We start from the raw sequence: 13,235 nt of genomic DNA on the forward strand, positions 1-13,235 counted from the left end.
CACCTGTGCCCCTGGAGGCGGACCCTGAAAGAACGGCTTCCTCGATCTGCAAACCTCGGGAAAGTCTGTGCCCCATGGCTTCTCCCACCCAGATTCCCGCCTTGGACAAGAATCTAGAACCATCCTCATTTGCATCTGGTCACTCCCTTCCTTCCAGGGTGGGGCCCTCCTCACCCCTCTTCCCATCACAGTGGGGTTGTGCCTCTCAAGCAGCCCTCCCCAGGAAATCTTCCATGTGGTTTTCAGCATGTGCATGGTTACCGGAACCCAAGAGGGCTCTGCAGGTCCCGGTCTCCTACTAACCACCCGGTCTCAATCCATACCGCCACCAAAGCTGTCACAAACAAGGGGGTGTGGGCCGTCACGTGGCCCTGTCTGAGTAACCACATTCTCGCTTCCTTCTTTCACACAGACCGTTGAGGGTTGGCGGGGTCCGGGACCACAGCCGGGGTGCCACAGCAGTACTCTGGCTGTGTGGGCTCCGTCCCGGGTTCCTACGGCAGAGAAGCCGCTTCTCCTGGGCCCTCGAGGCAGCTGTCCCATGCTCTGCTGAGCAAGGTAAGTGATCGCTAGCCCACCCACGGGGAGCAGTTGGGGAGGGTGGTGGTCTGGGACCAGCCCGGGGCAGGGCCTGAGCTCTGAACCAGAGCCTAGGGGCTCAGGATCAAGGTCATGGCCTTATTCCACTGTGTCTTCTGGATCCTGCTCCCTCCCTCCACTTCCGTCCTACCCTCCCATCAGACTTGCCAGCACCAGCTGGCTTGAGGGAGGGGGAAGGGTTCTAAATTTGAAAAAAATCACAGAAATCAGGAACATGTCCCTAAAAATCATATGAGCCCTGCTTTCATGCGAGGCACAGGGAGGTGAGGGGATTGGCTCAGAGCAGAGGTAGGTGTAGATCTGGGCGATTCCAGAAAGGGAGAGGGCAGGTGCAGGCTGTATCCTGAGGCCTCTTAGGCTATGGGTCCATAACAATATTATCTCCAAAGTCACGTTTTTCATGCTTTTTATATAGTTGAGAAGATGACACTGGTCTGTAGCAAATCATGAAAATACTAGAATTAGGATACTAACTAATATTGCTAGCGAAAGAGAAAATAATCATAATTAGAATACATAAACAATGATCAGGGCTCTGGTCGCCTGTAATTCTCTTCCTCCTTCTTGACCCTCTTGTTTTCTTCTTTTCCCATCTCGGACTTCCAGTCCCCTGAGACCTGGTCTCTGGGTGGGCAGGGAACTCAAGAGGTGACCCTCCTGGCCCCAGGCCCCTCAGCCGCTTCCTCTGGGGCTTGCCGGGCCACACCCGAAATGGTAGATGCTTCCCTCACCAGGCTTGGCCAGCGGCCAGAGGAGATTGAAGCCCGGATGGCGGAAGGGACTGGGCTGCCAGGCTGAGCGCCTCCCGGGAAGCTCGGCCAGGCAGGAGCAGGGTCTTCTGAGGGGCCGGGCAGTCATCCAGTAATGCTGTGCCTCTCTTTTGTCAATGAGAAAATTGAGGCTCAAAGGGGAGAAGCAGCCCCATCGTGGCCTGGATGGGAGGTGGCTGGCCTTGGACTCACTGCCTGCCCCCATCTAGCCGCAGAACCCTCGTGGAGCCCAGGGTGACCCCAGCCGTGGTCTCTTGGTCTCCTTTGCTGAGCTTGAACAAAAGGACGGCAGTGAGACCTGGGGCTCAGGCTAGAGGGAGATAGGATGGCTGGAGTGTGTCCGTGCGTCTGTGTGCTGGTCCATCTGCCTGTCCATACACAGTTCTCCAGACAATCCTCAGTTGGTAAACTAAAACCAAGTGTGGGTCTCTTTGAATTCATTTGTGCCTCCTCTATGCTAGGCTGCCGAATTCAGGGTCAGGACGGTAAAAGTTGGTTTTGTTTTGTTTTGTTTTGCTTTGGTGGGTGCAGGAGAACAAATCTTAGCCATCACTGTGCCCTGTGCTCCTGCACAGGGCTACGGAACCGTAAACAGGCGTATCTGCGGTATCAGTTTAGGGGGATGGGTGGTAATTAGGTAAAAAAGCAGCCAGAAAGGGCTCCTTGATGGGGTCAGTGGCGACAATGAGAAAAGTCGGGAAGGGCAGGACGGCAAGCCCAGTGCAAGAACACACATGTCGGTTGCCTCTATCCCATTCCCGAGTCCCCTCCTGCAATGGGCCTTTGGTGAGCCCCCAGGAGGCCAGGCCTGCCAGTGCTGGGGACCCGGTGGAGACCCTGTCCTCCGAAAGCTTGCAGTCTGGTGGGGGTGGTGGTGGGGCAGCACTGTGCCTGTGCCCCACTGGGCAAATGTCACAATACCGGCTAAGTACCTGCCTGTCTGCTAAGCACTGAGCATGGGGCGTGAGCAGCAGGACATCTGTGGTTCCCATTCTCTTGAAGTTTATGGGTCAATGGGAATGGAGTGTTAGATAGTAAACAACATTTTAATGATATAAACAGTGGGACCGGTTAATCGTGCCTGAGGCAATCCAGGTTGGCTTCTTGGAGGAGGCATCATTTGCTCAGCTCTGGAGAACAGATGATAGGAGGCTGTGACTGTGAGTTGGATCTGGAATGAGAACAGCCAGGGGCAAGTTGCTGAGCCCTCTCCTACTGGGTGCATGACGCTAGGTGCCAAGAGGGTCTTGGTTTCTCTCTCGCATTTTTCACGTGCAGTTAGTAGAGGAGGTGCTAGGGCCTGGGTGAGCCTGTGATTCATGCATAGCTCTTAGATCAGTCCCTGGAGCATGGTCTACACTTGATTCCTGTGATTTGCAAGCCGGGGATGGCCCGGGGTTTGGTGTAGAGACAGTTTTCTAGGGCTCCCTATCTCCGCCCTCGCTGTCAGACAAGATCAGAGGTACGTCAAAGCTATTCCAGGGTGGGGTTTTTTCCAGGCTACGGCCCTGAATGCAGAATGACAGAGACAACAGCTTGCCATTATGGAGCACTTCCTGTGTGCTAAACACTCAACCTGAACCAGCTCGCTTCAACCCACAGCCACCCCACAAAGTCTATGTGCTATCATTGTCCTTGTGTTCCAGATGTGGGCCCTGGGGCTCAGAGAGGTGAGTTCAGTTGTTCAAGGTCACACAGCTTGTGCGTGCCAGAGCTGAGCCTTGATCTGGTTTGACGCTGGACCTGATGCCAAGTTGGGCCAGGGCCTGTCCTGGCTGCTAGGACTGAGAACTGCCCTGGGGTCAGCGGGGGGTGGAAGGAGTGGGGGGACACTTGGGGCTCGGTTTGACCTAATCGCTGATCTGGAGGCTCCCCTTCTCTCGGCCTGCTGTTCAATCCACACCCTGAGATGCTTTGTCTTTCCAGTCCCAAGCTTCCAAACTCTTGAGTGCAGGGATTCCCGGGATCCAAGATTCTGACTGTGAAGTCCCAAGCTTCTTGGAACTGCCATGGTGTCTTTCCCGAGCAGTGCTGGGGGTGCCGCCTGCAGCTGTGTCTGGAGCAGGGCACGGCCCCCCACCCCCTCCACTGCCCCTGCCAGCAGCCTGCCCCTCCACAGCCTGGGTGTGGCCCCAGCAAAGCAACCTGGTTTTAGGGTAAAAGACAGGAAATGGGCCATATCTGACCTACTCCGCTAGACAAGCAGGAAGACAGGACGTAGCAGCTCTTTGCCCCTCTCTCAGAGCCCCTCTCCTGTGGTGAGTGACCGCCTTCCTGCCTCTGCGGGGAGAAAGGTGTAAGGGGAGGGCTTCACCATTCTAAGGAATTGCCTTCAGTCTTTTGAGCCTTGCTGTCCTCATCTGTGTAATGGGAATCGTAGCACGCAGTGCTGGTGTGGAATGGTCCAGCCTTCTGATACACCGTTCTCACTGTATAACAATACATTGATCTTAGCAAATATTAAAGTCAGGCTCTTACTTGCCAGACACAGTGCTCACACTCCGCCCCTCTCCTTGCCACCTGCACAGCCCCCTCAGAGCCACAGAAACCCCGGGAGCTGGATTTTCTTCCTGTCAGATGAGCGGATGCCTGCCCAGCTGCAGCCTGGCTCATGGCTGTGGTGTTCATGGTCCCTGCAGTCCCTCTCCCTGGAAGCCCGTGGAGTGGCAGGCACCAGGCTGAGGTGCCCAGCCAGCCCAGCTTGCCTGGGACTGAGGCCAGGGATAAGGGGATGAGAGGTCTTGAGCGCTAACAGTGGGAACACCCTGGACGAGGTTGTCGCCCCCAAATAGACCTGGGCTGGGAGATGGGGCTTTCCTGGTGTGCCCTGTCTTATCTCCACACACACGGCGCTCTCTGCTCTCCTGCAGGACCCCATGGCATTTCTCACTGCCCCTGGGGGAGGTAGAGAGACCACCTCGGCCACACCTTCCCTGACCCTGAGCTTTCTCTTTCCTCTGCATCTCTGCCTGCAGCCCCGAAGAGGGTCCCCCCGTAAAACACCCCTACTGGAGGCCAGATATCAGAGACCTTCCCTGCAGCATGCTATCTGATTCTCAGATCCATCCATTCTTTCTTTCTTTCTTTCTTTCTTTCTTTGTCAGAGAGAGAGAGAGAGAGCGCGCGCGCGTGTGAGCGTGCGCATAAGCAGGCAGAGTGGCAGGCAGAGGCAGAGAGAGAAGCAGGCTCCCTGCCGAGCAAGTAGCCTGATGCAGGACTCGATCCCAGGACCCTGGGATCATGACCTGAGCCAAAGGCAGAGGCTTAACCGACTGAGCCATCCAGACGTATTCTTTCAAGCCAGATTGCCTATTTTACAGTTAGGGAAACTGAGGCAACCTGCTAGGGTTACACCGCTGCTGAGTGGTCTCCCCTCCAAGCTGCCTGTGCATGCTGGGCACGGTGGGGATGGGCACAGGGAGAGGGCAGCCGCCCCTTCCACGCCTTCCTCCCCACCTCTAGACTGCAGAAAGTTGGGTCCTGACTCATCAAGGTGCATCCTCCACCCAGGAACCGGGGGTGGGGCCTTTTGTTTTTGTCCCCACCCTCTCTGCTTCCAGGAAGTGGCTGAGGGCTCTGCCTTCCAGGAACCAAGAACTGCCAAGTGGGGGTGGTGGGTACAAGTCTTGGTAATTTTGAAATACAGATCCTAAAGTTCACCCTGCCTCCCCCACAAGCAAAGTAAGGCAGAGATTACCCCCAAGCAGGAACTCCACCCCTGCACAAAGACACTCTGCCTCCTAAAGGCGGATTGGGAAGCAAAAAAAATGCACATGCGCATGTGTTGGGGGGAGGGATACATTTATTAAGCCCCTACTGCAAGCCTGGAGCTTTGGAGTCCGTCATCTGAGTCCATCATTCCCTTAATAGCTCAGTGAGATAGATGCAGATCGGTATCCCCATTTTACAGATGAGAAAACTGAGGCTCAGAAATTCAAGGTCATACAGCTTAGAAGGAACAGCGCTGGGATCTGAACATGTTTTTGTCTGACCGCATGGTCTGTGTCTCAGTCCTGTGCCGTGCATAGCACCTAGTTCATATGGGACAGAACTTTCTGGATGAGATGGTCCTCAAGCTCCTTCTTCTTCCTCTTCTCCTTCTTCTTCTTCAAGATTTATTTGTTTATTGAGGTGGGAGGGGCAGGGGGAGACGGGGAGAGAGAATCTCAAGGAGACTCCGTGTGGAGCGCGCTAAGCTGACTGGGAGCTTGTTCCCACGACTTTGAGATCATGACCTGAGCCAAAATCAAGAGTCAGATGCCTAACCGACTGAGCCACCCAGCTTCCCCAAGGTCCTTCTTCTTACCCTGCCTTCCTTCTCTCAACTGGGTCCCCAGTCCCAGCCACAGAAACCAAAACCAGCCAGCTAAGGTCTCTTCCAAGCCATTCAGCTAGGTCAGGTTTCTCCACAGAGCTTCCTGAATCTTCCCTGGGCTCCAGTCTGATCTCTGCCACTTGCCAGCTGTGTGCCTTTGGGCAAGCTGCTTTACCTGTCTGAGCCTTATCCCTCCTCAATAAAATGAAAACAGTTGTGAAGGCCTGATGTGTCTGGTGCTGGTATCCTAAAGTTTGGTTTAAGGAATTATTTTAAGACATGATCAGAGTGACATTTTATTTTTATTTTTTTAAAAAGATTTTATTTATTTATTTACAGACAGAGATCACAAGTAGGCAGAGAGGCAGGCAGAGAGAGAGAGGAGGAAGCAGGCTCCCCGCCGAGCAGAGAGCCCAATATGGAGCTCGATCCCAGGGCCCTGAGATCACGACCCGAGCCGAAGGCAGAGGCTTTAACCCACTGAGCCACCCAGACGCCCCCAGAGTGACATTTTAGAAACTAACATCAACTTGAGATCAAGTTGAGCCTGGAAGCTACGGAACCTATGAGTAAGCTACAGTCACTCAAAGGAGGAAGAACAACTGGTTTGCTCTAAAATTATGTGAGGTACAAGGGAAATATTGGAAATGACCCAGGCTGTGCTCCAGGCACAGTGCTTGGGATTGTGCCCTGCTGAGGGTATAAGGTCCAAGAAAACCAGGAATACCTCAATCCTGGCCCAGAACACAGCTGTCACTCCCCACAGGTTCTTCAAGTGCATGATTCTGAATCCCGCAAACAACCCGCTAGTGCAGGGGGACCATGAGGAGAGCATGGGTGTTCACAATGCCAGGAAGAAAGACCAAGGAGAGGGTTGAAAGGAGAGGCACTCTTCTTTCTGGGCTGGTCAGGGGGCAGAAGCATTCCAGGAGAATGGGCCCCCAGGCCAGTGAGGGGACTGTCAGCTCCTGGAGGGCAGGACCATTCTGAAGAGATGGGAGTTTTCTCCTGGCCCCAAATGGTTCAGTTGATGGCTCTGGGCCCTTACAGACTTACAGGAGAGGCTTACTGATGGAGCCCAGGTAGCTGCCCTTTGCTGGAGCTTGTAATGGGAATGAAGTACTAAGGGCTTCGTTCGTAGGCACTGCCTGTTTTGACCTCACAATAAACTATGAGGTAGGTACCGTCATCCCAGTTGTGGAAATGAGGACAAAACCAAGCAGAGACACTGAGAGAGGATGGGAAAAACAGAGAATCTGAGGGACAGGCCAACCCTGTGTAGGGTGGGAGCCAATTCGAAGGAAAGTAGGAGAGAGGGATGTGGAGACACGGGTCAGGAGCAGACTCCAAAAGGCCCCAAAGGCCCAAACAAGCAGCTTGATCCTGTTGACCCATGGTTTCCAGACTCGCTGGCTGGTGGACCCCATCCGTGGACAATATATGTACATGGCTCTATCCATGAATTGTAAGCAGGCACTACTGGGCTCGTGATAGATGATGAATGTGTGCAAGACTAGAAATCACAAGGGGTGACATAACTGTTTAATGAGAAGCTCTGAGAGTTTCTTTCTATTGCTCAGTGGACTCTCTTGCCTACAGTTTTGCAGTTTGAATCACCAAGGGTAGGGAGGTAAAATTTCTAGGCACCATAAAGGAGTGGCGGGGCCCTCCGGAGGGACCTATGGATGTCGCTAAACAATGATAGTTGCTCTTTGCGGGGGAGGTCCTGTGTACCAGGCATGCACTGGGTCCTGTAGATGCTTGACGCTAGGTGCCTGCCCTGTACTCCTGGCTCTGGCTGTCCACCAATGCAGTAGAGGGGGCTTGGCAAGCCCAGGGGTGAGACTGTCCTGATGTCCCTCTGTCCATGTCTCCTCCCAGGTGCCATGTCTCTGCAAGTCCTCCTTCTTCTGATTTTGCTGGGCCCTGACAGCAGCCTCCAGCTGTGGGGGATAGGGAAGAATGGAACCCAGGAGGCCCCAGACGCCCTGCTCGCCCGGGACCGGAGACAGGTGGATGAGGACCAGGAAGAGGACTCGTATGACTATATTACAGAAGGCACAGGCCCTCCAGAAATGCTTACAGATAACCCTGGGTCTTTGGCCCTGACCCCAAAACTTCTGGCGGAGTTGGCAACATTGGGGCATGGAAATCCTGAGCCAGACACTCTGGAGGTGGCCACAGGGAAGTCGGCTAGCCTGGATGCAGGAGGGGTGACCCTGAGGACTATGAGCATGGAAGTGGCCACACAAGGCATTCCTGTCACACTGAACCCACTGACCAAAGAACCGGCCACTACATTACCTCTCATCACAGAGGCTCCATCCACAGAGGGGGCTCTGTCTACAGAGCGGGCCACTACTGAGGCCCTGTCCACAGAGCCAGCAGCCACAGAGGCACCGACCACGCAACCTGCGGACACAGAGGCCCCGTCCATGAAGTCTACTGTCATGGAGATGCTGTCCACGGGGCCAGAAGCCACAGATGCCCTGTCCACGGAGCCTACTGCCACAGAGGCCCCATCCATGACGTCTACTGTCATGGAGACCCTGTCCACAGGTCCAGAAGCCACAGACGCCCTGTCCACGGAGCCTACTGCCACAGAGCCCCTGTCCACAGATCCAGCCACCACCATAGGGCACCTAACCACCATCCCTCTTGTGACCTCTGATCCTCAAAATAGCACCACTGTGGCAGCGGGCAATTTGTCCGCTGTCCTCACTGAACAATGGAAAAACAGGCAGCGTCTCTCCCCACAGAGCTCCGTGGCCCCCATCCCCACGGGGGCCCCAGACCGCATCCCTGTGAAGCAGTGCCTACTGGCCATCCTCATCTTGGCCCTGGTAGCCACAACCTTTCTCGTGTGCACCGTGGTGCTGGCCATCCGCCTTTCCCGCAAGAATCACATGTACCCCGTGCGCAATTATTCCCCCACCGAGATGGTCTGCATTTCATCCCTGCTGCCTGAGGGGGGCGAGGTGCCCCCTGCCACGGCCAATGGGGGCCTGCCCAGTGCCAAGAGCCAGGGCCTAAAGGTGGAGCCTGGGGAGAGCCGAGATGGGGACGACCTCACCTTGCAGAGCTTCCTCCCTTAACTCCTCCGTTCGTCCACCTGAGCAGGACCCTGGCCTCCTCACTCCCTCCAGGGCCCACCAGGCCACCACCAAGCACCCAGGCTCTGTTCCATGATCTGGGTTTCCTTGGGGCCCCCAGGGATGGGGATCTTTAGGACAGGGTTGCCCCACAGGCCCCAAAGGGGCTGAACTCCTGTAGCCAAAGCAGGACTGGTGAGCGAGCTGCCTTGGTCTCCCTCCTGCCTCCAGTGGAGGCTGGGGAGGTCCCCCCACCTCCCTACCTCCCACCTGTCTGGGCTCCCTCTAATGCCTCCAGCCACTGAGGTCTCCTTCCCTGGCGCCCAGGGAAGACCCAGAGTCTTCTGGCTGCGCTGGTCACCATACAGGAATGGGCATTTGGGAGAGGAGTGCCGGGTTCCGGAGGCCTTTCGTAATCATCCCTATACTTGAGAGCAGCTTGGCTTTTCTTGGGCATCTCCCCAGGGAGCCCAGGGTGAGATCCTGGCCCGAGGTCTGGGGTGTACTTGGAGAGGCTTCTTTGAGGCTGTGTGGACCAATGAGCTTTCTTCTGGGGACAGAATAACCCCTTTCCTGCCCTCTCTCGTCTGCCCCTGTGCCCAAGTTTTAGGGAGGGCTCTGTCTTATTCACTGACGTGGCCTACTCCCCAGCCCAGAGCTTGGTACAGCGCAGGCCTTTAATAAATATTTGATGAACAAATGATGCCTGAATGTCTCAGGGTATCAGGGTGCCTCCTTCTGGTGGGGATTGGTCCTTTGCTGTTCAACCCAGCCCCCTCCAGGAAGCCCCCTGTCCGGGCCTAAAGTTGACTTCAGCATTGTCTCTCAGACACTGGGACATATTGGTACATCCTTGGGCAGCTGGGGAAGGTTTTAGGCTGTCATGGGGACACGGAGGCTGTTCCCTGAATCTATTTTATTCAGCTCACCCCGTGACCTAGTTCTGGCCTACAGAATTTGTCCCCCACCCCCTCAAATCTCAGACAAATATCAAGGCCATCCTCCCTGGAAACCCACCATGACCTCTGGCTTCTCTAGGGGGCCTGTCTCCCATTTAACACTCACCCTTCACATGGCTGAGTACAGCTGCAGCCTATAAGGTTTCTATACAAAGTTTGGGGCCAGCAAACCTTTTCTTAAACGGCCAGACCAAAAAAATTTTACGTTTTGGAGACCATGTAGTCTCAGCTGCAACTTCTCAACCCCATCCTCCGTCCTCATAGATCGAATGCGGTGCTGGACGGCGTGTCACCAATGAATGGGGTGGGCTGGGTTCTAAATCAAACTCTATTTACAAGCAGGCAGCAGGCTCTATGTTTGCTGACCCCCAATTTAAGCATTGGGCGAGCACCCCGGTAGTGTGCGACGTTGTGATTTTAGCCCTAGGAGCCCCATATTGGGGAAACTCTGCAGCCCCAGCAAATCAGGACCACTGGCTGCCCTACTCAAGCTAGGCTCGCCGTGTGCCTGCGTCACCGCCTTTGGATCCACGCTGACCCCGAGGGTCGGATCAGCGCGCCAAAGCTTCCAGAGTGGGGGGAGCCCAGATTCAGACCTGGGATCTTCCGCCTCCTGATGCTTTTCCGTCACTCTGGGATCAAGACAAGGAGCTGCTGTGACAAGCACTCTGTTCTACCTTCTGGGAGGGGAATACAGCTCATCTTGGTGGACTGTTTCTCTTCTAGAAAAATACCTCCAACAGCCTCCTTGGGAGCCACGATCCTTTCACTTCAGGGTGTGGTCTGCAGCTGGAGATGGGGTGAGAGACTGGCCCGGCAGGAGGGAACGTGGCAGGCCCTGGGGGCCAAGTCAGAAGTGGAGGGATGTCGGCTCCTGCCTTCAGCTCTCCAGTGTGACACGCAAGGAAGGCGTTCAGGGCACTTCCTGGGAGAGGGGTGTCTACCCTGGACCGGGGCAGCTGACCCTGGAAAAGGCGGGATTATGCATCAGGAGAAACATGGGTTTACTTGCCCTTTGGAAGTGATGAGAAAGTGATGGGGGACTCGACATCATGGAGCGGGGGACCAAGGCCGAAGGACTAGGGGGACATCTGAGCAGTGTCACCCCGTACTTCTGGGCAGGGAGCAGGTCCCCACGTTTCCCGCTCCACTGGAGGACATTGCTGCCCCAGAGCCCCTTGGCGGCTTTCCCTAAGGCCCTCGGACTGAAGTGGGCGTTGCGGATGACAGGTGCTCAAAGCAGCCACCAGGAGGCGCCCGCCACCAGCTTTTGGAGCTGTTGAGAGCCTAGAGCTTCCCAGTGTGGGAGTAGCAGGGGTTGCAGAAATAGGGACGGGCTGCAGACCTAGAACGAGGGCTCCTGGGGTGGATTTGTACCCAAGCGGTGATCTGTGGTGCACACCAACATCTTTGGTGGAAATACTCCCATGGCATATTTTGAGACACCAACTATGCCTAAAATAAATGATACAGCAAAGGTAAATCCTCTCAAGAACATAGAAAAAAGCAGAATGTAGTAAAATAATTAGGAAGTGATAAGTGTTGAGTATTGGAAGTTTTTTTTTTTTTTTAATAATTTAACTTATGAAACAACTGGCTCACAAAATTCTGAAAGTCCAACAGTTGGCCCTTGGAGATGGCTATAGGCTGCCATTGTGCCCTCCTTCTGCCCGACCTCCCCTTGACCTTGGACTTCACTGCCCGAGTCCCCCGTTCTTCCATTCGGCACTTATATTCTGAGCATGAACATCAACAACATGCCCACGAGTCCCCTCAGACAGCTCGGGAAGGAGGACTTGTATTCTTCTTATTTTACAGAAGAAGAAACCTATCTCAGGTCACACACAGGATCTGGGACTGGAACCCAGACCTGAATCAGAAAAACCTGTTCCTACCACAATGTCGTGCTGTTCTGAAGGTCACAGCAGGGTTCTGTGGGAATGCCGTGCCCGAAACTCTCCCCACTGCTGACCTGTCCTGACTTCTGGAAGTCCCCATTAATCACCCTGGCATCTCCTGGTGGCTGAGGGAAGGCACTGGTACTTGCGCAGGTGACAGGGACGAGAGCAGGTTGCAGTTATGCTGGGAGTCCAGGACAAAGAGAGATGGCAGTGGGAGAGGGCTGCGGAGCGGAGCCGGCATGTGCTGGGCATTTAGTGCATGTCCAGGCCCACGCTGAACACTTCGGCTGCATGATCTACTCAGGCTTCCCGGGACGTGGCTGTAATTATTATCCCATTTTACTGCTGGGGAAACTGAGGTTCAGGAGGTTGGATTACTTGCGCCAGCAGGTTGCATTGCTAAGAAAGCAGACTCTGCTGACTTCAGCTCTGGCGGCAAGGAAGGAAGGAGGGTAGACAGGAAATCAGGAGACGGGGGCGGGAGAGGGGGATGCATACTAAGTTTACTGTAGGTCTCTTGGGTCTCCCGGGCTGGGTTGCCAGCCCTGCGGTGGTTTATCCGGCAGCTGATCTGGGCAGAGTTGCCTCAGACTTGCCCTCTATTTCCTGCCCCATCTGCCACGCAGCCAGGCCACATAACTCAGCTATCATGGTGTGTCCCTCCTGTGCCGGGCACCATGCTAGCTCCCGGGGATGCCATGTGGGCTCCTGGCCTGGAGGGAGAACTAGAGATTCATCAAAGGATCACCTAGAAAAATAGAAGATCGTGGTGGGGCCTAGAGCCCAAAAGGAGGGGCTGTGAGCATGTGCAATGGCCAGAGCTTGGGTGTGGGCTGGGGAGGGGTCAGGACAATGTTCGAGGCTGGACAGGTGCAAAATTGTTGAGGGTGGTTGTAGAGAGGAGAATATTCCAGGGACTGAGGACAGTGTAGAGAGCAGGGTGGGGGCTTTAGGAGAATGGTTGAGCCTGGGGCGGCAGGAAGGAGCCAGAGTGACTGCAGGGGAGGGGGCGGGTAGGCAAGGCTGCGTGAGGATAAGAGGGCCTGAGTCAGCGTGGGGGGCACAAGAGGTGGGGGATCGAGAGATAACTGTGAAGCAGGAAGGGTAGGAGTTGGTGATGCACCGGCAGGTGAGGAGGAGGGAAGCGAATGGAAATCCCGAGTATCCTACGTGAGCATCATCAGTGGAAGGAGCAGGTTGGCTGGTGGGATGGGCTTCGGCCCTGAAGAGTCTCCAGGCTCCGGTCTGGTCCATCTCCAGGCGGAAGGGTCAAGAAGGCTGGCGGAAAAGATGCTCAACAACATTAGCCCATGACAGCCCCTGTGAGATGTCACCCCGTGGCTCCGGAAGGGACTACCATTCAAGGCCCAAGGTACCATGTGTTGACGAGGCCGGGGAGAAGCCAGAAGACTCCCACGTGGCTGGCGGGGGTGCAGCAGGGCGCAGCCATGCCGGAACCAGTGTGGCGGTTTCTTATTAAGTTAGACGTGGATTCCCCATGTTGCGTATCGGCCCCAAGGTGCATATCCAGGAGACTTCGAAATCCTTTTCCTAGGCATTTCTGCAAAAGAATGAAGACGTGTGTCCCTACAGGGACC

The 13,235-nt window shown here is 55.1% G+C and overlaps 1 protein-coding gene across 1 annotated transcript; it reads left to right on the forward strand.

Annotated features, from left to right (window-relative positions):
• The first annotated feature begins 358 nt into the window (after window positions 1-358).
• Window positions 359-9,477, forward strand: SELPLG (selectin P ligand). Its single transcript, XM_044241093.1, has 2 exons — window positions 359-558; window positions 7,567-9,477. The coding sequence occupies exon 2, from the start codon at window positions 7,572-7,574 to the stop codon at window positions 8,778-8,780; it is 1,209 nt and encodes a 402-aa protein (XP_044097028.1). The 5' UTR covers window positions 359-558; window positions 7,567-7,571; the 3' UTR covers window positions 8,781-9,477.
• Window positions 9,478-13,235: the final 3,758 nt, after the last annotated feature.

This window comes from Neovison vison, chromosome 3 (assembly GCF_020171115.1).
Source record: "Neovison vison isolate M4711 chromosome 3, ASM_NN_V1, whole genome shotgun sequence".
NCBI lineage: Eukaryota > Metazoa > Chordata > Mammalia > Carnivora > Mustelidae > Neogale > Neogale vison.

Coding starts and splice junctions, on each gene's coding strand:
- SELPLG (XM_044241093.1), top strand. CDS start 7,572: ATGTCTCTGCAAGTCCTCCTTCTTCTGATTTTGCTGGGCCCTGACAGC.